At 47.5% G+C, this 26,165-nt stretch overlaps 1 protein-coding gene across 17 annotated transcripts in view; it reads right to left on the reverse strand.

Annotated features, from left to right (window-relative positions):
• Nucleotides 1-26,165, reverse strand: part of TSPOAP1 (TSPO associated protein 1) — a 231,749-nt gene that overhangs the window by 149,497 nt on the left and 56,087 nt on the right. For all 17 annotated transcript variants that reach the window (XM_038375869.2, XM_038375875.2, XM_043499391.1 and 14 more), the window contains 2 exons: nt 2,801-2,908; nt 576-659 (listed from right to left, as the gene is read on the reverse strand). In XM_038375869.2, the coding sequence (XP_038231797.1) occupies nt 576-659; nt 2,801-2,908 (192 nt within the window). The remainder of the gene's footprint in view (nt 1-575; nt 660-2,800; nt 2,909-26,165) is intronic.

Genomic DNA, 26,165 nt, shown 5'->3' on the forward strand with positions numbered 1-26,165 from the left:
ATGTCACCCACCACTCCTATGAAAAACCTCACCCATGTCTGAGCTATTGAAGTCCTCAAATCATGGTTCAAAACTTCAAGGAGCAGAGAAGCCTCCCTCCAGTCAACCATGCCCCATGCTACAGAGGAAGGCAAAAAAACCTCCAGGGCCTCTCCAATCTGCCCTGGAGGAAAACTCCCTCCCGACCCCAAACATGGCAATCAGCCAAACCCTGAGCACATGGGCAAGATTCACCAGCCAGATACCCAGGAAAGAATTTTCTATAGTAAATCAGATCCCATCCATCTAATATCCCATCTCAGGGGATTTGGCCTATTTACCCTGAATATTTAAAGATCAATTACTTACCAAAATCCCATTATCCCATCATACCATCTCCTCCATAAACTTATCGAGTAGAATCTTAAAACCAGATAGATCTTTTGCCCCCACTGCTTCCCTTGGAAGGTTATTCCAAAACTTCACTCCTCTGATGGTTAAAAACCTTCGTCTGATTTCAAGTCTAAGATTCATCTAATTCATCATTCAATTCATCTAACATCAAACTCACAGCTGTAGAGAGAGACAATGCTTACCAATTCTTTGCATCTTTTGTGCTTCTTCCTCACTTCATGTTCAAGGTTTTCACATTTTTTACGCTTTTTCCTGAGCTCAAATTCCTACACAAGAAAAGCAAAGAAAGCCATGAAGAAACACTGGACCAAACAGAGACCAGCATCCCAGATGTCTCATGGTGCACGTGAAATTCAAAACAGCTTCCCTGATCTAACACCACACGAGCTTTTTCTCTTCCACATGAAAATCTCTTTCTGAAAATTATTTGAAAAAAGTTAATGACAGTTCTTAAGAAGACAAAAAGAAATGCCCAAACAAAACTCAATAAGCTAACCAGCTATTTTTATGGGCCCCTTTCCTCCTCCCACCTTTTCAGTTCTGGACCATAGCTCTCTGCTTTCCCATTTGAATCATGCTGATGACAAGCAGTACATGGCATGATATCTAGCACAAGTGGGGAGCTTTGTAAACTTTGTCATGCAAAATACAGAGCTACGGGCTAGCACTATGCAGAAGGATCAGCCTGAGCTGCAAAAAATGTATTAACACAGCTATGGTTCAAATCCAGGCTGTAACTAACAGCCAGCACAAATTTGCTCAATATGTGTTGACATCTCTAGCTACTTGCTACCTTTTTTGGCTCCTCTGGATACCTATGAACATTATCAGGCTGTTAAACTTGGAATACGCTATGAACAAGCCTGGTTTGTTGGGGTAGCTCATAAGGGATATATGAGTTACATGATATTTCTCCTATGTCCCTGATAGGATGTACCTATTCCATTTTAGAAAAAGTGTAAGGCCAGAAAAGCAAAAAAGATGATCATCTTTTTTCACTTTCAATTAGTTTTGAGGTGGTTGATGCTTCATCTGATATATATCATTCAGCCAGCAGTGATCAAAACACCTTGGAATGTGTACATCCAGGGCATCGGTGAATAAGGGAGGTCATGAGTGCCTATGCCCTTGTGTGGCACTCTGTGCTCTAAAACAGTACCCTGGCACCCCCATATTTACCATGCTGATATAATTATGATCTGTTTTGTGCAAAGTATGCCTTGTGAGGTATCATGGAGACGGGATGGATCATTCGATGATTACGTGCTCTGTTCATTCCCTCTGGGGCACCTGGCATTGGCCACTGTCGGTAGACAAGATACTGGGCTAGATGGACTTTTGATCTGACCCAGTATGGCCATTCTTATGTTATCTTATGTTATTTTAAAGACCTTGATTTGTTGAACATTAATATCTTGTTGGATTGTATGTGCTAACATTGTATGCGGAGTTATGAAGTTTTGCTATGTGTGTGTTAATGAAAGATGTTGTGAGGTTGGGAACATCCACAACCAGCCTTTCAGGTGCAACAATGGAGGAGCCAGATGCACTGATGGCCCATTAAAGGGAATACACATTCCACAAGGACTGTCCCAGGAATCTGTACAATGGAGACTTCTCAGAGATAGTACATGGACAATGGAGGCTGCTTGACCCACCTCACAAACATAGATGTTTCCAGCAAGAAGGAGGAAACTATGAAAGAGAAGTGACATCATCACTCCCCCCCAACCCCCCGGCTCAACACCTGAAAGCACACTGGAGGACAAAGTCTGGAAGCGGTCCCAGGCTGGAAAGGAGAATCCCAGCCTACGTATTAAGGAACTCTACCATCTATCAGGATGAGACACTGCCTGATTCAAATCCTGTTTAGTTTATAGAACTGAGACTGTGAATTTGTTTTATTTCTTAGGTAACCAACTTTGATCTGTACACTTATAATCTATCTGTCTGTAGTTAATAAATCTGTTTTATATTTTACCTAAAACAGTGATTTTGGCTGACGTGCTTGGGAAATCTGCTCAGGGTGCAAGGGCTGGTGCATGTCCACTTTTCTTTGTAGAAGAGGCAGATTGGGTAATAAACTTACACTGTGGATGTCTGTTTAAGTGCTGATAAGACAGAGGGCTCAGCTTACCCCAGTTCCAGGTTGCAGCCTGGGAACCCGTCACACTTTGACCACCTGTTTTGCAGCTGGTTCTTGGCACAGGCCAGTTCCCCAGCACCTCACTCTGAGACCAGGAAGCACCTGGAAGACTTTACCCCAAATCCCACATATGAAATCAGAGATGTAAAAACTGAAAGAGTTGTAGCATTTCATCCCAAGAAAGCCTTGCTTTCACTCTGAGGGAGAAAGGCCCACAGCTGAAGTCCCCTTTTGAGCCTGTGGAAAGGGACTGCAACTCACCAATTGCTGTATTTGCTGACTGCTCTCTGGGTCTGCTACCACACTTTTTGGAGGAAAGTTTTCATACTCCTCAGAGGCATGTCCCAAAGGTAGCACTCCTGGCTCCACCTGGAAGGGAAGAAAGTGATCCCACAGGGATATGAGAGAGAATCAGGGTAACAGCACAACCTGATTGTCCAGGGAAGGACAGCTTTGCTTCCAGCACAGTCTAACCTACAGCCCAGAATGCTAACTGCCCAGGATTTCTCTCTGAAATCAGCCAGCAGAATGAGTCATGCTAGAGATGTCAATAAAGGAAAATAAATGTTTCTATTATATCACATTGCACACCTTCCTGGAGCTTAGTGAGATTTTTCATGGATGAGAGAGTTCCTAGGAAAACCCAGGTGCTGCAGGCAGTGGTTCTGGTGATCCACTAGAAGAAGCTCTTCCTTCTGAATCAGCTGACCCCAATGACCCAGTAACATGTTAGTGGATGCTGTAATGGCTGAGGAGGGCTTTCTAATGAAAGCTATGGGTCTTGGCATTTCTCACCAGAAAATAAGTATTTCCTCAGCAGATTCCAATGTGGGGCAGGAAAAGTGTCTGGTATTTTGCTGTCCTCAACAAAAGTCAATACACACATTCTCCTTCCATCCATCCATTCTGTCCCAGACAAGGTTTGACTTTTTCTCATTGAGCTACAGTCACGGAAAAATCTCATATAATTTAATATGGATAAAACTAATACAGTGCTATGGAAATTACTCTAAATAGTTACAGAATTTAATACAGAATGTGCTCTCCTTTCCACTTAATTTTTAAGCCTCCTGTCACATAGCTGCATCTAAGGGGTAAGCTGTGCTTTCTCTTCTCCTGACTAGCTAAAGCACAGGAAGCCTTCGGGAATTCCCTGTGTTTCAGTTGATTTGCTTTTGTGTTTTGTGACAGTTTGGTGACTAATAAACAAGCCCTGAAGAAAGGGCCTTAAAGAAATCAGGCTAGGAGCTTTATGTCTATTCCTTTAATTGTGGAACCACCAGCAGCTCACACCACTCTACCAAGTATAATAGATAATTATGGAAACACCACATAGCCACTCCATAGTTAGGGCTACATTTTAAAATGGGGCATTATGATCAGCTCTGAGCAACTCTGTTACCTCTGTGTAACCCAGGAAAGAGACCTTGTGATTCCTGCATCAAACCTATAATTTCTGTCTGAGCTACAGCATATTGTTTAGAACAGTGGTCACCAACCGGTCGATCACGATGGACTAGTCGATCCTGGAGACTCTCCCAGTTGATTGCAATCTCTGGCCGCTAAAAATCCAGTGGCGCAGCAGGGCTGCCGGGAACGGGGAACTGTGGCCAATGGAGCTGCGGGGGCAGTGCTTGCAGTGCACGGAGACCCCTGCCCACCATCCCACACACACACGGGCTGTGGGGGCATGCTCGCCGATTCTGGGAGCGGCGTGGGGCCGGGGCAGCAGGGAGCCACCTTAGCCCCACTGAGCCACCAACCAAGAGCTGCCCAAGGTAACTGCCACCCAGCGGGAGCCCGCACACCAACCCCAGCCCCCTCCTGGAGCCAGCACCCCATACTCCCTTCTGCACTCCAACACTCTGACCCAGCCCAGATCCCCCTCCTGCACCCAAACTCCCTCCCAGAACTTGCACCCCCTCAGCCCCTCCTGCACCCCAACTCCCTGTCCCAGGCTCAGCCTGAAGCCCCCTCCCACACTCCGAACCCCTCAGCTCCAGCCCAGAGTCTGTACCCCCTCCCAAACCCCAACCCCCTGCCCCAGCCCAGTGAAAGTGGGTGAGGGAGAGAGCAACGGAGGGTGAGGGAAAGAGCAATGGAGGGAAGGGGGATGGAGTGAGGGGGTCAGGGCTTCAGAGAAGGGGCGGGGCCTCGGAGAAGGGGTAGGGTAGATCCTGGATTGCACTTAAATTCAAAAAGTAATCATGTGCATAAAAAGGTTGGAGACCACTGCTTTAGAAAGACATTAATTTTGATTTAAAGGCTCTAAAACACAGCGACTCCACCACATCCATTGGTAATCTGTTCCAATGTTTAATTCTCCTCACTGTTAAAAATGTGCACCTTAATTCTAGTTTGAATTTGTCTATTTCAACTTCCAAGCACTGGATCTCATTCTGCCTTTGTCTTCCAGACTAAAGAGCCATCTGCTATCAGAAATCTTCTCCCCATGTAAGTACTTATACGCATGAGCGGCAGGTTTGTATAATTTTTGGTGGTGCCCAAATGGATCCGTCCCATCTATAGGACAGACTGGGGCAACCGCCCCGGGCCTTGTGCTTTGGGAGACCCTGCGCTTCAGCGGGATGCGGGGTCCAGAGTGGCCTGGGGGTTAGCGGGGTGCCTGGCGCCGGCAGCAGCAAGCAACCCTGCTCCACCCCGCATCTTCCCACCCCGCCCCCACTCCACCTCTTCCCTGAAGCCCCCGCCCCTGAGCAATGCTGGGAGCCAGTGAGGTGGAGGCAGAGCGGGTTGGGGCTGGGGCCAGGTCACTTGCTGCTGCCAGCGCCAGCCCCCCCGCTAACTCCCCAGGCCACCCTGGACCCCGTGACCCCCTGAAGCACAGGGCAGGGGTAGGCACCACCATGTTGTGCGACAAACACTTGACAAAATTACCGGACTTGGTGACGGACGTTGGGGGTGGGGGGGTATTATGTCATTCAATCATTCAATCCATAAAATAGCACACATTTTGCCACACAGAAGAAAAACCCAGTAACCTAGCTAATAATAACAACAATAATAATAAATTCAACTCATATAATTAATGAAAAATGTGTGTATACTGAAGGGGTTGGCAACCTTTCAGAAGTGATGTGCCGAGTCTTCATTTATTCACTCTAATTGAAGGTTTTGCGTGCCAGTAATACATTTTAATGTTTTTAGAAGGTCTCTTTCTATAAGTCTATAATATATAACTAAACTATTGCTGTATGTAAAGTAAACAAGGTTTTTAAAATGTTTAAGAAGCTTCATTTGAAATTAAATTAAAAAGCAGAGCCCCCCGGCCCGGTGGCCAGGATCCAGGCAGCGTGAGTGCCACTGAAAATCAGCTCACGTGCCGCCTTTGGCATACGTGCCATAGGTTGCCTACCCCGGTATACTGTATATGAGATTATATGAGAAATGAAAATGAGTTTGCTTTGGGATTTTACAAGGCACTTATATCATTTAAACACTTTTGGTACCTTGAGTAAGGATAACACTTCTTGCAAATCACATAAATAGGGAACCCATGGTCCCCTTCCCTCACCCCATTGCAAAGGCACAGGGGTTACTGCTGGCTGCCCTAGGGCTGCAGAAAACTCTATGGACAAAACATATGGAAAGAAGAGGATCAATTTATACAGAGGGCTGAGGGGGATTCCCATAGTGCATTAATTAACACTTAATAAATACATCAAAATTAAATACATTACAGAGATAAGAACCTGTAATGACAGACTTTACTTCATGAGAAGCTCCAGAGAAAGAAGACCCAGAGGGAGTAATGGTAGGGGCAATCCTAGGGAGACCAAAGGGGGTGGTAGAGGGAGCAGACAGAGAACAAGGGAAGAGGCAGAGTCACTGCAGTGTTGACCCAGTCTTCTGCCTCTCTCCTGTGAGTGGAAACACTTGTCACTATCACTATAGGAGGGAACAATAGAATGGAATGCCCAGAAGAATGAATGACTTGAGGTCAGTTTCCTGAAGGGATCCTTACCCTTGCAGAGATTTTCTAGCTCCGACATTTACATTTCTACACACAGTGGTTTGGCCCACAGAAATAAAAATCTGCACATCTTCCATGTGGTTTTGGACCAATGGAAAAAACCAGGTACAATTCAAGTGACTTTTAAAATTGCCTATGAAACCGAGTTAACAAAATAAATAAGCTTATGAACAACCAGAAAATATACTTCTCAAGTGAAAAAACTATCCATGGACTTCTTTGCAAAGAAATTGTAAGTTTTCTTACAAGAAAAACCACAAACTGTCTGGAAAGGAAGAGTCGATTGAATTACTTGCCTCAGTGAAATTAAATACCCAGAGAACTGCTGGGTCTGTGGTGATGATGACTGGGGCTTGCTCACCTGTGGCTTCCCCTCCCCGTGCTGTGGAGGCACGGCCAGGCAGGTCTGCATCTGCAAGCAAGCCCCCTGCCTCAGGTGCAGTTCCCATTGGCCGCACTGACCAATAGACTGGGAGCCTTCCGGCCCATGGGCTGGGGAGGAAGGGGAAGGCAAAGGGGGAGATTGTAGGGAGCAGGGGGGAGGGGAGCAGTCTCTGGAGGCACAAAGGGGGGACTCTCTGGAGAGGGGTGACAGGGGCACAGGGACCATTGGGGGTCTTTCGGGGGGGGCAGAGGGTTGTGTGGGTCTCTGTGGGGCGGGGAGGAGTGATGGACAGAGCCAGCCGCAGCCCAGGTCCGCTCTGCGGAGGGATGTTGCTATAGCCCCCTCAGGAAGCACTCTCTATACTGTGTATTTTATGCCAGCCCTGGGGGTGCCCATCACTGCTCCTTTCACCGGCCCACGGCTCCATCTGTCTGTCCCCACAACCCCCCAGCTGTGTCTGTGTGTCTGTCTCACAGTGACAGACTCCTGCTGCTCCCTCTCTGCCTGGGGCTGAGAGCTGCTGCCTGCGGCTCCCTCCCGCTCCCTGCTGTGGAGGCGTGGCCAGGCAGCTCTGGCACCGGCCCCTGCAGCTCCCATTGGCCGGGGTTCCCAGCCAATGGGCTGGGAGCCGGGTCAGCACGGGGGGCCTCTCCGCAGCACGCAGCGACTCCGGGGACAGGGGGAGCTGCCCCAGAGGTGAGAGTGCCCCATGTAGCTGCTCCATGGCATGGGGTCCCCCAAAGCACAGGGCCTAGGGCCTGAACATTGGTGGAGCTGGGCCCACCTTGATGAATATTGATGGACCATGGGCACCACGGGCCCATATAACTTGCCGCCTATGCTTATACGCTATTATCCAGTCCCCTCTTAAAGTTCCCACGGAAAAACTAAATGCATTGAATTTCTTTATTGTATGACAAGTTTTCTAAACGTTGACTCAATCTTGTATGTAAAAACACAAGAATGACCATACTGGGTCAGACCAGTGCTACAGCTATCCCAATATACTGACTCTGACAAGAGTGCAGGATGCTTCAGATGGAATGAACAGAATGGTGCAATTTTGAGTAATCTATCTCCAGCCATCTACCCCCAGCTTCTGGCAGATGGGGGATTTAGGGACACTTGGAGCATGAGGTTGCATCTCTGACCATTCTGGCTAATAACCATTGATGGACCTATCCTCCATTAACTTACCTATTTATTTTTTGAACCTAGTTATATTTTCGGCCTTCACAACATCCTTTCACAGTCATGTAACATTTACTAATTTACTAATGTTTCTGACTCCAAGCAGTAGCTGGGGAAGAGTTTTTGGCACATTGCAGATTCTGCACCCGACCCTCCCCTCTACTGCTTGGAGTCTCCAGCTTACACTGACATCTCAGTTTGTTAATTTTCAGCTAGCGGTCTGCAGGCTTCCCTCAGCTCTGGTTTGTGTCTGGCTGGATTTCTTGAGCAATTTAGCTGAATTTCTATTGGAGACTGTTTGCTGTCTGATGTAATGGAAGGAAAACCCAAAATAAAATAAAAGCACTAAACAAATGGAACTGGAGAATCAATTAAGGGAGGAATTGGGCCAGATGTAATTTACTCAGACAAAAGAGCTTCTAAGGAAGTTACACGAGACAATTTCCCTGTTAGTTTCACACAGGTGCTATACATGCCTGCACCGCCCAAAAGCACATTAGCTGAAGGGCAACTAATGGCAATGGCATTCACCAATGGCTGAAATAGGGCTGAACAAGAACATCTGCTTCCACAGGGGTTGCAATCTAATCCCAGGAGAATGTTGACAAACTGAAGAGGGTTCAGATAAGAGCCACCAGAATGATTAAAGGATTAGAAAGCCTGCTTTATACTGATAGGCTCAAGTAAGGAGCTCAGTTGATTTAGCTTAACAAACAGAATGCTAAGGGGCAACTTAATCACAGTCTATAACAGGGGTGGCCAACCTGTTGCTCCGGAAGCTCTGCAGAAGTTAATATGCGGCTCCTTGTATAGGCACCGACTCTGGGGCTGGAGCTACAGGTGCCAACTTTCCAATGTGCCAGCGGGTGCTCACTGCTCACAGGCCCTGCCCCCACTCCACCCCTTCCCACCTCTCCCCTGAGCCTGCGCTCGCTCCTCCCCCTCCCTCTCTCCCCCAGAGCTTCCTGCATGCCATGGAACAGCTGATCTGCAGGTGCAGGGAAGGAGGGGGAGATGCTGATTGGCGGGGTGGGTGGGAGGCACTGGGAGCAGGGGATGGGGAGCAGTTGCGGGGCTGCTGACTTTTACTGTGGCTCTTTAGTAATGTACATTGGCACAGGCTCCAACTTTCCTTGGCGCTGGTGGGTGCTAGTGCCCCCCCTGGCCCCACCCCAACTTTGCCCCCTCCCTGCCCCTACTGAACCCCTCCCCAAATCCCTGCCCCAGCCCCGCCTCTTCCCCACTCCCTCCTAGCGCTTGCCATGTGAAACAGCGATTTCACAGCACAAGTGCTGAAAGGGAGGGGAGAGAAGCAGGACGCAGTGGTGTGCTCAGGGGAGGAGGCAGAGGTGAGCTGGGGCAGGGGGGCAGGGCAGGGAGCTGCTGTTGGGTGCAGAGCACTCACCAATTTTTCCCCGTGGGTGCTCCAGCCTTGGAGTCCCACGGAGTCGGCACCTAAGTACATTGGTAAATTCTGGCTCCTTCTCTGGCCACCCCTGGTCTATAAATACCTACATGGGGAACAAATATTTGATTCTGGGCTCTCCAGTCTAGCAGAGACAGATCTAATCATGGAAGATTAGGGTTGGAAGAGACCTCAGGAGATCATCTAGTCCAACCCCCTGCTCAAAGCAGGACCAATCCCCAACTAAATCATCCCAGACAGGGCTTTGTCAAGCCTGACCTTAAAAACCTCTAAGGAAGGAGACTCCACCACCTCCCTAGATAACCCATTCCAGTGCTTCATCACCCTCCTAGTGAAAAAGTTTTTTCTAATATCCAACTTAAACCTCCCAAACTGCAACTTGAGTCCATTGCTCCTTGTTCTGTCATCTGCCACCACTGAGAACAGCCGAGCTCCATCCTATTTGGAACCCCCTTTCAGGAAGTTGAAGGCTGCTATCAAATCCCTCCTCATTCTTCTCTTCTGCAGATTAAATAACCCCAGTTCCCTGAGTCTCTCCTCATAAGTCATGTGCCCAAGCCCCCTAATCATTTTTGTTGCCCTCCACTGGACTCTCTCCAATTTGTCCACATCCTTTCTTTAGTGGAGGGCCCAAAACTGGACAAATACTCCAGATATGGCCTCATCAGTGCCGAATAGAGGGGAATAATCACTTCCCTTGATCTGCTGCCAATACCCCTACTAATGCAGCCCAATATGTGGTTAGCCTTCTTGGCAACAAGGGCACACTGTTGACTCATATCCAGCTTCCCGTCCATTGCAATCCCCAGGTCCTTTTCTGCAGAACTGCCACTTAGCCAGTCTGTCCCCAGCCTGTAACAGTGCATGGGATTCTTCCATCCTAAGTGCAGGACTCTGCACTTGTCCTTGTTCAACCTCATCAGATTTCTTTTGGCCCTGTCCTCTAATTTGTTTAGGTCACTCTGTATCCTATCCCTACCCTCCAGCATATCTACCTCTCCCACCAGCTTAGTGTCATCTGCGAACTTGCTGAGGGTGCAATCCACGCCATCCTCCAGATCATTAATGAAGATGTTGAACAAAACCAGCCCCAGGACAGAATCCTGGGGCACTCCACTTGATACCGGCTGCCAACTAGAGATAGAGTCGTTGATCGCCACCTGTTGAGCCCAATGATCTAGCCAGCTTTCTATCCACCTTACAGTCCCAACCATACTTCTTTAACTTGCTGGCAAGAATACTGTGGGAGATCGTATCAAAAGCTTTGCTAAAATCAAGTTTCAGAGTAGCAGCCGTGTTAGTCTGTATTCGCAAAAAGAAAAGCAGTACTTGTGGCACCTTAGAGACTAACAAATTTATTAGAGCATAAGCTTTCGTGAGCTACAGCTCACTTCATCGGATGAAGTGAGCTGTAGCTCACGAAAGCTTATGCTCTAATAAATTTGTTAGTCTCTAAGGTGCCACCATTACTGCTTTTCTTTTTGCTAAAATCAAGGTATATCATGTCCACCACTTTCCCCACATCCACAGAGCCAGTTGTCTCATCATAGATGGCAATCAGGTTGGTCAGGCATGACTTGCCCTTGGTGAATCCATGTTGACTGTTCCTGATCACCTTCCTCTCCTCCAAGTGCTTCAAAATGGATTCCTTGAGGACCTGCTATATGATCTTTCTGGGGACTAAGATGAGGCTGACAGGTCTGTAGTTCCCTGGATTCTTCTTCTTCCCTTTTTAAAAGATGAGCACTATATTTGCCTTTTTCCAATCATCTGGCATGTCCCCTAATCATCACAAATTTTCAAAGATAACAGCCAATGGCTCTGCAATCACATCAGCCAACTCCCTCAGCACCCTCGGATGCATTGCATCCAGCCCAATGGACTTGTGCATGTCCAGCTTTTCTAAATAGCCCTTAACCTGTTCTTTCACTACCAAGGGCTGCTCACCTCCTCCCCATACTGTACTGCCCAGTGCAGCAGTCTGGGAGCTGACCTTGTCTGTGAAGACTGAGGCAAAAAAAGCACTGAGTATTTCGGTTTCTTCCACATCATCTACATGGTCCAATGGCTGGGAGTTTGGCAAATTCAGACTGGAAATCCAGCATACATGTTTAACCGTGAGAGAAATCAACACTGGAACAACTTAACAAGGGTCTTGGTGGATTCTCAATCACTGACAATTTTTAAATCAAGATGGGATTTTTTTTCTAAAAAGTAAACCCTAGGGAATTCTGTCCGGGCAGGTCTCTGGCCTGTGTCCCAAAGGAGGCCAGAGTAGATGATCACAGTGGTCCCAGCTGGCTTTGGAATGGATACATCTATGAATCCCTCCATCCCAGCCTCGGGCCTTTATTCCCATCAGACATAAACCTAGCTGGGTAACTAAAACTTTGTAGCGCAGCAGCCTGCGGGAAGGCAGCAGTCTTTGGCTGGTCCTTATTTTCACCCTCCTGTGCAGACACAAAGGTCAATGATGCTGTTCAAATCTGCCTGGCGAGCAGGGCGCGGAGGGGGGCAAAGGCGCTGCCCGGGAGAGGAGGGGGAACTGCCCCAGCGCAGGAGCCGGCGGCGGGGGCCGTTTCGGGAACGGGGCCGAGCGGCGCTGCGGGGTGGCGAGTGTCTGGGACCCGGGAACGCGCGGGGGCAGCTCGGGCCAGGCCCCGGCAGCGGAGCCCTAAAGAAGCGGGCGCTGGCCGGGCCGGGCCAAGAACCACCTGCTCCAGCCCGGAGAGCCCGGGCACCGCTCCCCCTGCCCGCCCCTGTGGCCCCGCACAGGGCTCCGCGCCTACCTGGGTCCGGAGCCGCTGGGGCGGAGCGGGAGCCGCGTCCTGGCCGGCGGCGGAGCGCTGCGCAGCGGCCTGAGCGGGCCGTACCACTGGGCCGGCGGAGGGGGCGCTGGCCGCGGGCGCGCCGCGGCCCCGTTGCCGGCGGCGGGAGCAGAGCGCACCTGCCCCGGCCGCCTTGGCAGCCGGCGCTCGGCCGGGCGGGGCTGCCGGGGGCCGAGCACGGGCGGCAGTGACCCCGGGACGGCGAGGGCCGGCCCCGGCCCCGGCCCCGGGACCCAGCCGCGCCAGGAGCAGCGCCCAGTCCAGGGCAGCTACTGGCTCCAGCTCCCCGAGCCCCGGGCGCGCAGGCTGGATGTGACCCGCCAGCTGTGTCTGGGAAGCAGAGGCCTGGTGCCGGAGGGGCCCCGTTCCACACCCTGAACCTTCTCCAAACTCAGCCAAGCTCTGGGGGCTGCAGGCCTGGGTGGGAATGGCAGGAGAACAGATTCTGGCAAGGGATTTTTCGCCCTGCCTGCTTCTGCCCAAATCTCCAGTCGCCGCACTCGCTGAGCCCAAAGGTCCAAGGACAGTGTCCCACCAACACACAAAACAGAGGGAACTTCTCAAAGGATGGCATGCCCCACCCATCCCAGCCTCTTCCTCTGGCCCTGCTCCGGTTCCACTACAGAAATGCTGCCCATGGATTCAGCCCTTTCACCCTTCCCAACAATGCCCCCTTCCATGGCCCATCCGCTTTGCAGTGCCACTTGCCTCATGCTTTTTAACCTACTATCTTCTCTTGCATTCATGCAGCTGTCACACAACCCAGACTCCCACTTCAGCTGCACTGCTACATTTCCTAGAGAGAATAAAGTCTGGGATGGGTGGTTTGTGTCTGGGAAATTCTGCATCTGCCCCTCTGCCATGTACATTGGTCAAACTGGTCAGTCGCTATGTAAAAGAATAAATGGACACAAATCAGACGTCAAGAATAACATTCAAAAACCAGTCGGAGAACACTTCTATCTCTCTGGTCACTTGATTGCAGACCTGAGAGTGGCTATTCTTCAAAAAAAAAAACTTCAAAAACAGACTCCAACGAGACCCTGCTGAATTGGAATTAATTTGCAAACTGGATACAATTAACTTAGGCTTGAATAGAGATTGGGAATGGATGGGTCATTACACAAAGTAAAACTATTTCCCCATGGTATTTCTCCCCCCCCCCCATCCCGCCCCCTATTGTTCCTCAGATGTTCTTGGCAACTGCTGGAAATGGCCCACCTTGATTATCACCACAAAAGGTTTTCTTCCTTCCCCCCTCCCCTTCCTGCTGGTAATAGATCATCTTAAGTGATCACTCTCCTTACAGTGTGTATGATAAAATCCATTGTTTCACGTTCTCTGTGTGTGTATATAAATCTCCCCACTGTATTTTCCGCTGAATGCATCCGATGAAGTGAGCTGTAGCTCACGAAAGCTTATGCTCAAATACATTTGTTAGTCTCTAAGGTGCCACAAGTCCTCCTTTTCTTTCTGCATCTGGAGTTCACATTGGGAGGAGTAGGATAGGGTGGAGTGGAAAGGGAGTTTGCTGTTGGTGTGTTGGTGTCTAATGATGATCAGTTTTTAGTTAGTACTGTTTAGTTACTAACTAAACATGAAAATTTATATCTAAAGACCTCATTTGTAATGTCACTACTCCAAATTTGTTTTACTTCTCATATACATAGCACTGTGGAACACATGAAAACAATTCCTCAAAACACTCAGCCTACTACCAATAATCATATAGTTAATAACAGGAGTGTATTGCTATCTGCAGCACCAAAGTAAAAGGGTCAAACTACAACACCATATTTCATGTTATGCTTCAATATAAGATGGTGTCATATGTACACATACATACTATACATACGTGGGCAGTGGGTATAATAGGCCAGAGGAGGCTGCCTGCCCCGGCACTGCCACTGCCTGCGGCCACCGGACCTCCAGTTGCAGGCTTTGGTGGTGACGTTTTTGTTTTATTATGCCCCATGCAGATTCCAGGGTGGATGAGGAGGCACATAAAAGGCTCTTCAGCTGCTCCGGAACCTGCATGGGCCATATCAAAAGCATCTTCTAAGTAACAGAAACTTTTCCCCTGGATGGGTTGGGTCCAAGAAGTGGAGGCATGGTGCAGCTTCAGCCATCCCAGGCCTCCTCGGGTGGGGCTTGGGGCTTCGGCCAGCCAAGTGGGGGCACACTCTGGGCTGCAGCCAGCCCAGGGCATCTCCAGCCAAGGCAGGGAGCGCTCAGGGCTCCTGTGGCCAGGGGGGTGTGCTCTAGGCTTGGGGGGGGAGGGCTTATGGCTCTGGTCACATGGTGGACAGGGAGTCTCAGGGCTCTGGCCGTGGGGAGGGTGCAGGTGGAAGGGGCGGAGCCAGGAGCTAGCCTCCCCAAATGCAGGCTCCACCTGCTGTCCGTGTACACATATATACCCATATGCACTACAAAAGTACACATCATATTCATATTATTCATATGTATTAATTATCTGGTAATTTAGCCTCCAAGGTTAAACCATAAAACTACATTCCTCAATCAAAGTTCCAGGCCTAACATTGTCAGGCCCACCATAAGAGACTACACCTGATTGGAAATTAAATCCGTCCATCAGTCATATAAGGGAAGGTGGAAACTAAGGGACAGATGGGGCATGAATGTGTGGATGGAAAAGTAAGGTGGCCACATAAAAGTGTTTAGCCCATTGGGCAATCTTCAGTCCACACATGATGCTTTTCAGGAACGATGGGTAAACATCCTCCCGATAAAAAAAACCCAAAAAGTGAGGGAATATAGTAGGAAGAGAGCCTGAGACATAAGCCCTTGTATCAAAGGCCTGGTATGAGGCAGGACATGATCACAGAATCTGGCAAGAACAAGGCTGATATTGCAGAAATACACATTCCTAAGAAGTGCTAGTCACAGGGTGCTCATATAAACACATCCCGATATCAAGGGGTACCAGAACATCCTGATATCAAGGATGGTCTGCTGCTTGCCAGGAGCTAGGATTCACAATGTGACGGAGAGACTGCCGAGACTTATCAAGCCCTCGGATCGCTACCCCTTCCTGCTTCTCCACGTGGGCACCAATGATACTGCCAAGAATGACCTTGAGTGGGTCCCTGCAGACTGTGCTAGAGAGTACTAAAGCAGTTGGCGTATGTGATTGCAGGGCCATTGGCCATTATCTTTGAAAACTCATGGTGATCGGGGGAGGTCCTGGATGACCGGAAAAAGGCTAATGTAGTGCCCATCTTTAAAAAAGGGAAGGAGGAGGATCCTGGGAACTACAGGACAGTCAGCCTCACCTTAGTCCCTGGAAAAATCATGGAGCAGGTCCTCAAGGAATCAATTCTGAAGCACTTAGAGGAGAGGAAAGTGATCAGGAACAGTCAGCATGGATTCACCAATGGCAAGTCATGCCTGACTAATCTAATTGCCTTCTATGACAAGATAACTGGCTCTGTGGATGAGAGGAAAGCAGTGGATGTGTTGTTCCTTGACTTTAGCAAAGCTTTTGACATGGTCTCCCACAGTATTCTTGCCAGAAAGTTAAAGAAGTATGGGCTGGATGAATGGACTATAAGGTGGAGAGAAAGCTGGCTAGATTGTCAGGCTCAACGGGTAGTGATCAATGGCCCCATGTCTAGTTGGCAGCTGGTATCAAGGGGAGTGCCCCAAGGGTTGGTCCTCGGGCTGGTTTTGTTCAATATCTTCATTAATAATTTGGAGGATGGTGTGGACTGCACCCTCAGCAAGTTTGCAGATGACACTAAACTGGGAGGAGAGGTAGATATGCTGGAGGGTAGGGATAGGATACAGAGGGACCTAGACAAATTAGAGGATTGGGCCAAAAGAAATCCGATGAGGTTCAACAAGGACTAGGTCCTTGCCGAATGGCTAGGCAGCAGTTCTGCAGAAAAGGACCTAGGGGTTACAGTGGACGAGAAGCTGGATATGAATCAACAGTGTGCCCTTGTTGCCAAGAAGGCCAATGGCATTTTGGGATGTATAAGTAGGGGCATTGCCAGCAGATCGAGGGACGTGATCGTTCCCCTCTATGTGACATTGGTGATGCCTCATCTGGAGTACTGTGTCCAGTTTTGGGCCCCACACTACAAGAAAGATGTGAAAAAATTGGAAAACATCCAGCGGAGGGCAACAGAAATTATTAGGGGCCTGGAACACATGACTTATGAGGAGAGGCTGAGGGAACTGGGATTGTTTAGTCTGCGGAAACGAAGAATGAGTGGGGATTTGATAGCTGCTTTCAACTGCCTGAAAGGGGGTTCCAAAGAGGATGGATCTAGACTGTTCTCCATGATAGGAGATGACAGAACGAGGAGTAATGGTCTCAAGTTGCAGTGTGGGAGGTTTAGGTTGGATATTGGGAAAAACTTTTTCACTAGGAGGGTGGTGAAGCACTGGAATGCATTACCTGGGGAGGTGGTGGAATCTCCTTCCTTAGAAGTTTTTAAAGTCAGGCTTGACAAAGCCCTGGCTGGGATGATTTAGTTGGGAATTGGTCCTGCTTTGAGCAGGGGGTTGGACTAGATGACCTCCTGAGGTCCCTGCCAATCCTTATTTTATGATTCTATGATTTTATGGTACACAAACATTCCCCAAGGATAACTGGAACATACTGACCTCTCCTAAAGATAAGGTCAGGATGACAGTACGTAATACACAGTGATGGGTAATAACTAGTGACATCTGGGGGCAGTAACTATATCAAAGGGGCAGTACTAACTTGTTTTATCAGGGTATAAAGATGTATCTCGGAGGGAGTATCTTTGTCCAGCCAAGGGGAGAATGGAAAGTCCTGCCATTCACTGAGCTGCGTCCATTGTCATGAGCATACATGTCTTAGTATCCTCGTAGAGTCTGCCAGGTGCTATTACTGTGCTTCGCCAACAATAAACCTGGCCAGGCGCCTTCGCTGAAAACCAAGTTTGTGGATTCATTGGGCAGTTTAATTGAGGTTTGCTGTCTCCGCTATCTGTGCAGAGCTGGGACAGAACACTCAATAAACACACGCAGCCAACATCTGACCACAGTGGTGAGCTGTGGCAGGAGGGGTAGGGCGGTGTGTAGCTGGCAATGTCCTCTGATTTTAGTGGCTGTGGTGATAGGAAACCCAGTTCAGCAACTTTAACTCCAAGTTACCCAGTTTCTTTGTGTGGGTATTTCCATGGCTTTTTAGAATGTGTTTGGGGGAAGGCAGCAGTGCTGGGAAGAGGGGAGGTAGAAGAGGTGTTTGACCTCGGAAATGCATAAGGGGAAATGGAAGCAGCAGGGAAGACTTGCAGGGCTGGAGAGGAAATGAGCTCCCCTCGGGGGCACCACAGGAACCTGTCCAGGAAGAGAAGTCCCCCTTAGCAGAGCTGCAAACTCCATTTTCCAGGCAAATTTGGATGCAACTCTCCCCCGTCTCACCATCTTCTAGCCCCTCATTCCAAATGTGGGCATGAAGGGAGCAAAGTAGAGAATCTTACGGAGAGTGGTAAGATGCAAATGTGAAACAGACGGACATGTTAGCCGCATAGTGAATGAGTCTGGGGACAGCCCCAGGGAGCATTACCTATGAGATAATCATCCAGGCATATCAAAGGAACATGACAGACACATGTGGGCTGTGATGGATAAAGATGGGTGTGTCTGGTTGAGGTGGGTGTGCTTAGCACAGAGAGCAGGAGAAATCTAAGGCAGTAACTTCATGGTGCCAAGTCAAGGGGGCAGCCCCCAGTTTCACTCTCACTGAGTATCAGATTAAGGCTCCACTTTCTTCCATATAAATTCTCATCTAAATTTCAGATGGTCTGGTCAACACCTAAAACACAGTTTGATCTACCTACATTGCTCAGAGCTGTGAAAAATGTCATGCCCTGTGTGATGTAGTTTGGTCGACCTAACCTCCATTAAAGAGGCAGTTAGGTCAGCAGAAGAATTCTTTCATTGACCACCTCTCAGAGAGGGGAGTTATGAAATGCCTTCCATCCCTGTAGTACGTGTCTACACCAGAGCACTACAGCAGTGTATCATCTGCAGTGCAGACACAGCACAAATGGAGTGATAGGGTGAGCTGAAGTCACTGCAGTGCATCTTGAGGAGAAGATGACCTATTGTGATAGGCATTTGGGGAGAAAACGGTACCTGTTCTGGGACAAAGGCAATTCCCGTAGCCTGCCTTCTGGGTCCTGGCTGCATTCAGTAAGGGAATGGGGAAATGGAGTACACAGTGTGGCAAGAATAGGGAAAGAACATTCTCTAGGCTGAGGAGCTGCCCAGGGGCACTGGTGAGGCAGGGAGGCACCTTGGGAGAACAGACACAGCTGTAGGAGCTGGGCCATTCCACTGGCTTTTCTTTATTGAGCTAAATTGTTGGGACGTTGCACCCCATTTAATAGTCATTTAAACAGATATCCATCACTGTCACAGATGGTCCCAGCACATGACAGCAACTGACAAAAAGCCTTTATTTGAGAAGCAGCCTGTCTCTGAGATATTAAGAGGGTACATATGTGTGTACATACATTTGTGTGATGCTTGAAATTTTGGGGGACTGTGAGTCTATGGGGAGGCAAAAATATATTTAGATTCTCAGTCTTAATGTTTGCTCTGCAAAAGTTAGTCAATATTTTACTAACTATTATAAAACATTCAGTTGTCTTCTGCAGAGTGGCCAAAAGAGGCAGGGGAGAGACACTGCATGTCAAAAATGGCACTACCCGTTTTCTAGTCATTGACAACTTGGAAACAAATGATCTTGAATGTTTATGGATCAAAGTCCTAACAAATAAAGAACAAGGTCGAAGAGTAGTTAATGCCTGCTACAGACCACCAAATCATACTAGAGAATAGGACAAAAATCTCCTTAAGCACCTATCTATAATGTGTAGGGGAGAAAACAATGTTATCATGGGTTTCAGAGTAGCAGCCGTGTTAGTCTGTATTCGCAAAAAGAAAAGGAGTACTTGTGGCACCTTAGAGACTAACAAATTTATTAGAGCATAAGCTTTCGTGAGCTACAGCTCACTTCATCGGATGCATTTGGTGGAAAAAACAGAGGAGAGATTTATATACACACACACAGAGAACATGAAACAATGGGTTTATCATACACACTGTAAGGAGAGTGATCACTTAAGATAAGCCATCACCAACAGCAGGGGGGGGAAGGAGGAAAACCTTTCATGGTGACAAGCAGGTAGGCTAATTCCAGCAGTTAACAAGAATATCAGAGGAACAGTGGGGGGTGGGGTGGGAGGGAGAAATACCATGGGGAAATAGTTTTACTTTGTGTAATGACTCATCCATTCCCAGTCTCTATTCAAGCCTAAGTTAATTGTATCCAGTTTGCAAATTAATTCCAATTCAGCAGTCTCTCGTTGGAGTCTGTTTTTGAAGCTTTTTTGTTGAAGGATAGCCACTCTTAGGTCTGTGATCGAGTGACCAGAGAGATTGAAGTGTTCTCCAACTGGTTTTTGAATGTTATAATTCTTGACGTCTGATTTGTGTCCATTCATTCTTTTACGTAGAGACTGTCCAGTTTGGCCAATGTACATGGCAGAGGGGCATTGCTGGCACATGATGGCATATATCACATTGGTAGATGCGCAGGTGAACGAGCCTCTGATAGTGTGGCTGATGTGATTAGGCCCTATGATGGTATCCCCTGAATAGCTATGTGGACAGAGTTGGCAACGGGCTTTGTTGCAAGGATAGGTTCCTGGGTTAGTGGTTCTGTTGTGTGGTGTGTGGTTGCTGGTGAGTATTTGCTTCAGATTGGGGGGCTGTCTGTAAGCAAGGACTGGTCTGTCTCCCAAGATCTGAGAGAGCGATGGCTCGTCCTTCAGGATAGGTTGTAGATCCTTGATGATGCGTTGGAGGGGTTTTAGTTGGGGGCTGAAGGTGATGGCTAGTGGCGTTCTGTTGTTTTCTTTGTTGGGCCTGTCCTGTAGTAGGTGACTTCTGGGTACTCTTCTGGCTCTGTCAATCTGTTTCTTCACTTCAGCAGGTGGGTACTGTAGTTGTAGGAATGCATGATAGAGATCTTGTAGGTGTTTGTCTCTGTCTGAGGGGTTGGAGCAAATGCGGTTATATCGTAGCGCTTGGCTGTAGACAATGGATCGAGTGGTATGATCTGGATGAAAGCTAGAGGCATGTAGGTAGGAATAGCGGTCAGTAGGTTTCCGATATAGGGTGGTGTTTATGTGACCATCGCTTATTAGCACCGTAGTGTCCAGGAAGTGGATCTCTTGTGTGGACTGGTCCAGGCTGAGGTTGATGGTGGGATGGAAATTGTTGAAATCATGGTGGAATTCCTCAAGAGCTTCTTTTCCATGGGTCCAGATGATGAAGATGTCATCAATGTAGCGCAAGTAGAGTAGGGGCATTAGGGAACGAGAGCTGAGGAAGCGTTGTTCTAAGTCAGCCATAAAAATGTTGGCATACTGTGGGGCCATGCGGGTACCCATCGCAGTGCCGCTGATTTGAAGGTATACATTGTCACCAAATGTGAAATAGTTATGGGTCAGGACAAAGTCACAAAGTTCTGCCACCAGGTTAGCCGTGACAGTATCGGGGATACTGTTCCTGACGGCTTGTAGTCCATCTTTGTGTGGAATGTTGGTGTAGAGGGCTTCTACATCCATAGTGGCTAGGATGGTGTTTTTAGGAAGATCACCAATGGACTGTAGTTTCCTCAGGAAATCGGTGGTGTCTCGAAGATAGCTGGGAGTGCTGGTAACGAAGGGCCTGAGGAGGGAGTCTACATAGCCAGACAATCCTGCTGTCAGGGTGCCAATGCCTGAGATGATGGGGCGTCCAGGATTTCCAGGTTTATGGATCTTGGGTAGCAGATAGAATATTTCACATTTGGTGACAATGTATACCTTCAAATCAGCGGCACTGCGATGGGTACCCGCATGGCCCCACAGTATGCCAACATTTTTATGGCTGACTTAGAACAACGCTTCCTCAGCTCTCGTTCCCTAATGCCCCTACTCTACTTGCGCTACATTGATGACATCTTCATCATCTGGACCCATGGAAAAGAAGCTCTTGAGGAATTCCACCATGATTTCAACAATTTCCATCCCACCATCAACCTCAGCCTGGACCAGTTCACACAAGAGATCCACTTCCTGGACACTACGGTGCTAATAAGCGATGGTCACATAAACACCACCCTATATCGGAAACCTACTGACCGCTATTCCTACCTACATGCCTCTAGCTTTCATCCAGATCATACCACTCGATCCATTGTCTACAGCCAAGCGCTACGATATAACCGCATTTGCTCCAACCCCTCAGACAGAGACAAACACCTACAAGATCTCTATCATGCATTCCTACAACTACAGTACCCACCTGCTGAAGTGAAGAAACAGATTGACAGAGCCAGAAGAGTACCCAGAAGTCACCTACTACAGGACAGGCCCAACAAAGAAAACAACAGAACGCCACTAGCCATCACCTTCAGCCCCCAACTAAAACCCCTCCAACGCATCATCAAGGATCTACAACCTATCCTGAAGGACGAGCCATCGCTCTCTCAGATCTTGGGAGACAGACCAGTCCTTGCTTACAGACAGCCCCCCAATCTGAAGCAAATACTCACCAGCAACCACACACCACACAACAGAACCACTAACCCAGGAACCTATCCTTGCAACAAAGCCCGTTGCCAACTCTGTCCACATATCTATTCAGGGGATACCATCATAGGGCCTAATCACATCAGCCACACTATCAGAGGCTCGTTCACCTGCGCATCTACCAATGTGATATATGCCATCATGTGCCAGCAATGCCCCTCTGCCATGTACATTGGCCAAACTGGACAGTCTCTACGTAAAAGAATGAATGGACACAAATCAGACGTCAAGAATTATAACATTCAAAAACCAGTTGGAGAACACTTCAATCTCTCTGGTCACTCGATCACAGACCTAAGAGTGGCTATACTTCAACAAAAAAGCTTCAAAAACAGACTCCAACGAGAGACTGCTGAATTGGAATTAATTTGCAAACTGGATACAATTAACTTAGGCTTGAATAGAGACTGGGAATGGATGAGTCATTACACAAAGTAAAACTATTTCCCCATGGTATTTCTCCCTCCCACCCCACCCCCCACTGTTCCTCTGATATTCTTGTTAACTGCTGGAATTAGCCTACCTGCTTGTCACCATGAAAGGTTTTCCTCCTTCCCCCCCCTGCTGTTGGTGATGGCTTATCTTAAGTGATCACTCTCCTTACAGTGTGTATGATAAACCCATTGTTTCATGTTCTCTGTGTGTGTGTATATAAATCTCTCCTCTGTTTTTTCCACCAAATGCATCCGATGAAGTGAGCTGTAGCTCACGAAAGCTTATGCTCTAATAAATTTGTTAGTCTCTAAGGTGCCACAAGTACTCCTTTTCTTTTTGCGAATGTTATCATGGGGGACTTCAGTCTCAGTGACATGTGCTGGAGGTCTCATGCTGACTAAAATTGACTAATGACTAAAAATTATAGATGACAATTTACTCAAAGAGTGCTGGATCCAAAAAGGAGGAATTCTATATTAGACCTCATCTTGACAGATAAAAAGAAATTGATTGCAGAATTAAAAATTAGTGGATGCTTAGGTGCAAGCGATCATAACTTCATTACATTTGTTATGTGCAAACAGAATAAAGTCCAGTCTAGTAAAATATATATAAAGGGCCAATTTCACAAAGCTGAAAACAATTTTGACCAAATCAGTTGGAGAAAAGAATTTAAACAGAAAATGAAAATGATAATTGGAAATTGTTTAAGAACACTTTACTAGATGCCCAAAAAGCCACAATCCCACAATTGAGAAAGAAGGCTGCACTGATTAAAAAAAAAGAACCTGGTTTAGAGGGGAAGGAAAGGCCACTATAAAAAATAAAATAAAACACAATATATAACAAATGAAAGGAAGAGGAAGTTGCAAGTTGCAGATATATTAGCCCCGGGTTAAGTAGGTCCCTTTTCCCTGGCTAAGGTAACAGGGAAGGTTCCAGAACAATCAGGAACTTTCTGGAAACAATTAAGGCAGACAGATGATTAGAACACCTGCAGCTAATCAAGAAGCTGCTAGAATCAATTAAGGCAAGCTAATCAGGGCACCTGGGTTTAAAAAGGAGCTCACTTCAGTTTGTGGTGCATGTGCAAGGAGCTGGAAGCAAGAGGCACAAAAAGGTGAGAGTGAGAGTGAGAAGGCGAAGGCGAAGGCGAAGGCGAAGGCGTACTACTGGAAGACTGAGAAGTACAAGCATTATCAGACATCAGGAGGAGGGTCCTGTGGTGAGAATAAAGAAGGTGTTGGGAGGAGGCCATGGGGAAGTAGCCCAGGGAGTTATAGCTGTCATGCAGCTGTTACAGGTTTCAGAGTAGCAGCCATGTTAGTCAGAGTAGCAGCCGTGTTAGTTACTCCTTTTCTTTTAGCAGCCGCAAAAAGAAAAGGAGTACTTGTGGCACCTTAGAGACTAACAAATTTATTTGAGCATAAGCTTTCATGAGCTACAGCTCACTTCATCGGATGCATTTGGTGGAAAAAACAGAGGGGAGATTTTATATACACAGAGAACATGAAACAATGGTGTTACCATACACACTGTAACAAGAGTGATCAGGTAAGGTGAGCTATTACCAGCAGGAGAGGAAAAAAACCTTTTGTAGTGATAATCTGGGGGGCCACTTCTAGCAGTTGACAAGAACATGTGAGGAACAGTCGGGGGGGGGGGGGGAATAAACATGGGGAAATAGTTTTACTTTGTGTAATGACCCATCCACTCCCAGTCTTTATTCAAGCCTAAGTTAATTGTGTCCAGTTTGCAAATTAATTCCAATTCAGCAGTCTCTCTTTGGAGTCTGTTTTTGAAGTTTTTTTGTTGAAGAATTGCTACTTTTAGGTCTGTAATCGAGTGACCAAAGAGACTGAAGTGTTCTCCGACTGGTTTTTGAATGTTATAATTCTTGATGTCTGATTTGTGTCCATTTATTCTTTTACATAGAGACTGTCCAGTTTGGCCAATGTACATGGCAAACGGGCATTGTTGGCACATGATGGCATATTTCACATTGGTAGATGTGCAGGTGAATGAGCCTCTGATAGTGTGGCTGATGTAGTTAGGCCCTATGATGGTGTCCCCTGAATAGATATGTGGACACAGTTGGCAATGGGCTTTGTTGCAAGGATAGGTTCCTGGGTTAGTGTTTTTGTTGTGTGGTGTGTGGTTGCTGGTATTTGCTTCAGGTTGGGGGGCTGTCTGTAAGCAAGGACTGGCCTGTCTCCCAAGATCTGTGAGAGTGATGGATCGTCCTTCAGGATAGGTTGTATTGATGATGATGCGTTGGAGAGGTTTTAGTTGGGGGCTGAAGGTGATGGCTAGTGGCGTTCTGTTATTTTCTTTGTTGGGCTTGTCCTGTAGTAGGTAACTTCTGGGTACTCTTCTGGCTCTGTCAATCTGTTTCTTCACTTCAGCAGGTGGGTATTGTAGTTGTAAGAACACTTGATAGAGATCTTGTAGGTGTTTGTCTCCGTCTGAGGGATTGGAGCAAATGCAGTTGTAACGTAGAGCTTGGCTGTAAACAATGGATTGTGTGGTGTGGTCTGGATGAAAGCTGGAGGCATGTAGGTAAGTATAGCGGTCAGTAGGTTTCAGTCAGGTGTTTATGCGACCATCGCTTATTAGCACCGTAGTGTCCAGGAAGTGGATCTCTTGTGTGGACTGATCCAGGCTGAGGTTGATGGTGGGATGGAAATTGTTGAAATCCTGGCGGAATTCCTCAAGGGCTTCTTGTCCATGGGTCCTCATGATGAAGATGTCATCAATGTAGTGCAAGTAGGGTAGGGGCATTAGGGGACGAGAGCTGAGGAAGCGTTGTTCTAAGTCAGCTATAAAAATGTTGGCATACTGTGGGGCCATGCAGGTACCCATAGCATACCTTCAAATCAATGGCACTGCTATGGGTACCCGCATGGCCCCACAGTATGCCAACATTTTTATGGCTGACTTAAAACAATGCTTCCTCATCACATCAGCCACACTATCAGAGGCTCATTCACCTGCACATCTACCAATGTGATATATGCCATCATGTGCCAGCAATGTTCCTCTGCCATGTACATTAGCCAAACCGGACAGTCTCTATGTAAAAGAATAAATGGACACAAATCAGACATCAAGAATTATAACATTCAAAAACCAGTCGGAGAACAGTTCATCTCTTTGGTCACTCGATTACAGACCTAAAAGTGGCAATTCTTCAACAAAAGAACTTCAAAAACAGACTCCAACGAGAGACTGCTGAATTGCAAACTGGACACAATTAACTTAGGCTTGAATAAAGACTGGGAGTGGATGTGTCATTACACAAAGTAAAACTATTTCCCCATGTTTATTCCCCCCATCACCACTACTGTTCCTCACACGTTCTTGTCAACTGCTGGAAATGGCCCACCTTGATACTACATACTACATAAATACTACAAAAGGTTGTTTTTTTTTTTCTCTCCTGCTGGTAATAACTCTTGTTACAGTATGTATGGTAACACCCATTGTTTCATGTTCTCTGTGTATATAAAATCTCCCCACTGTATTTTCCACTGCATGCATCCGATGAAGTGAGCTGTAGCTCACGAAAGCTTATGCTCAAATAAATTTGTTAGTGTCTAATGTGCCACAAGTCCTCCTTTTCTTTTTGCAGCAGTTACAGGAGCCACTGTAGACAGCTGCAATCCACAGGGCCCTGGGCTGGAACCCGGAGTAAAGGGTAGGCCTCGGTTCCCCCCATCC

This window comes from Dermochelys coriacea, chromosome 17 (genome assembly GCF_009764565.3).
Source record: "Dermochelys coriacea isolate rDerCor1 chromosome 17, rDerCor1.pri.v4, whole genome shotgun sequence".
Classification (NCBI taxonomy): domain Eukaryota; kingdom Metazoa; phylum Chordata; order Testudines; family Dermochelyidae; genus Dermochelys; species Dermochelys coriacea.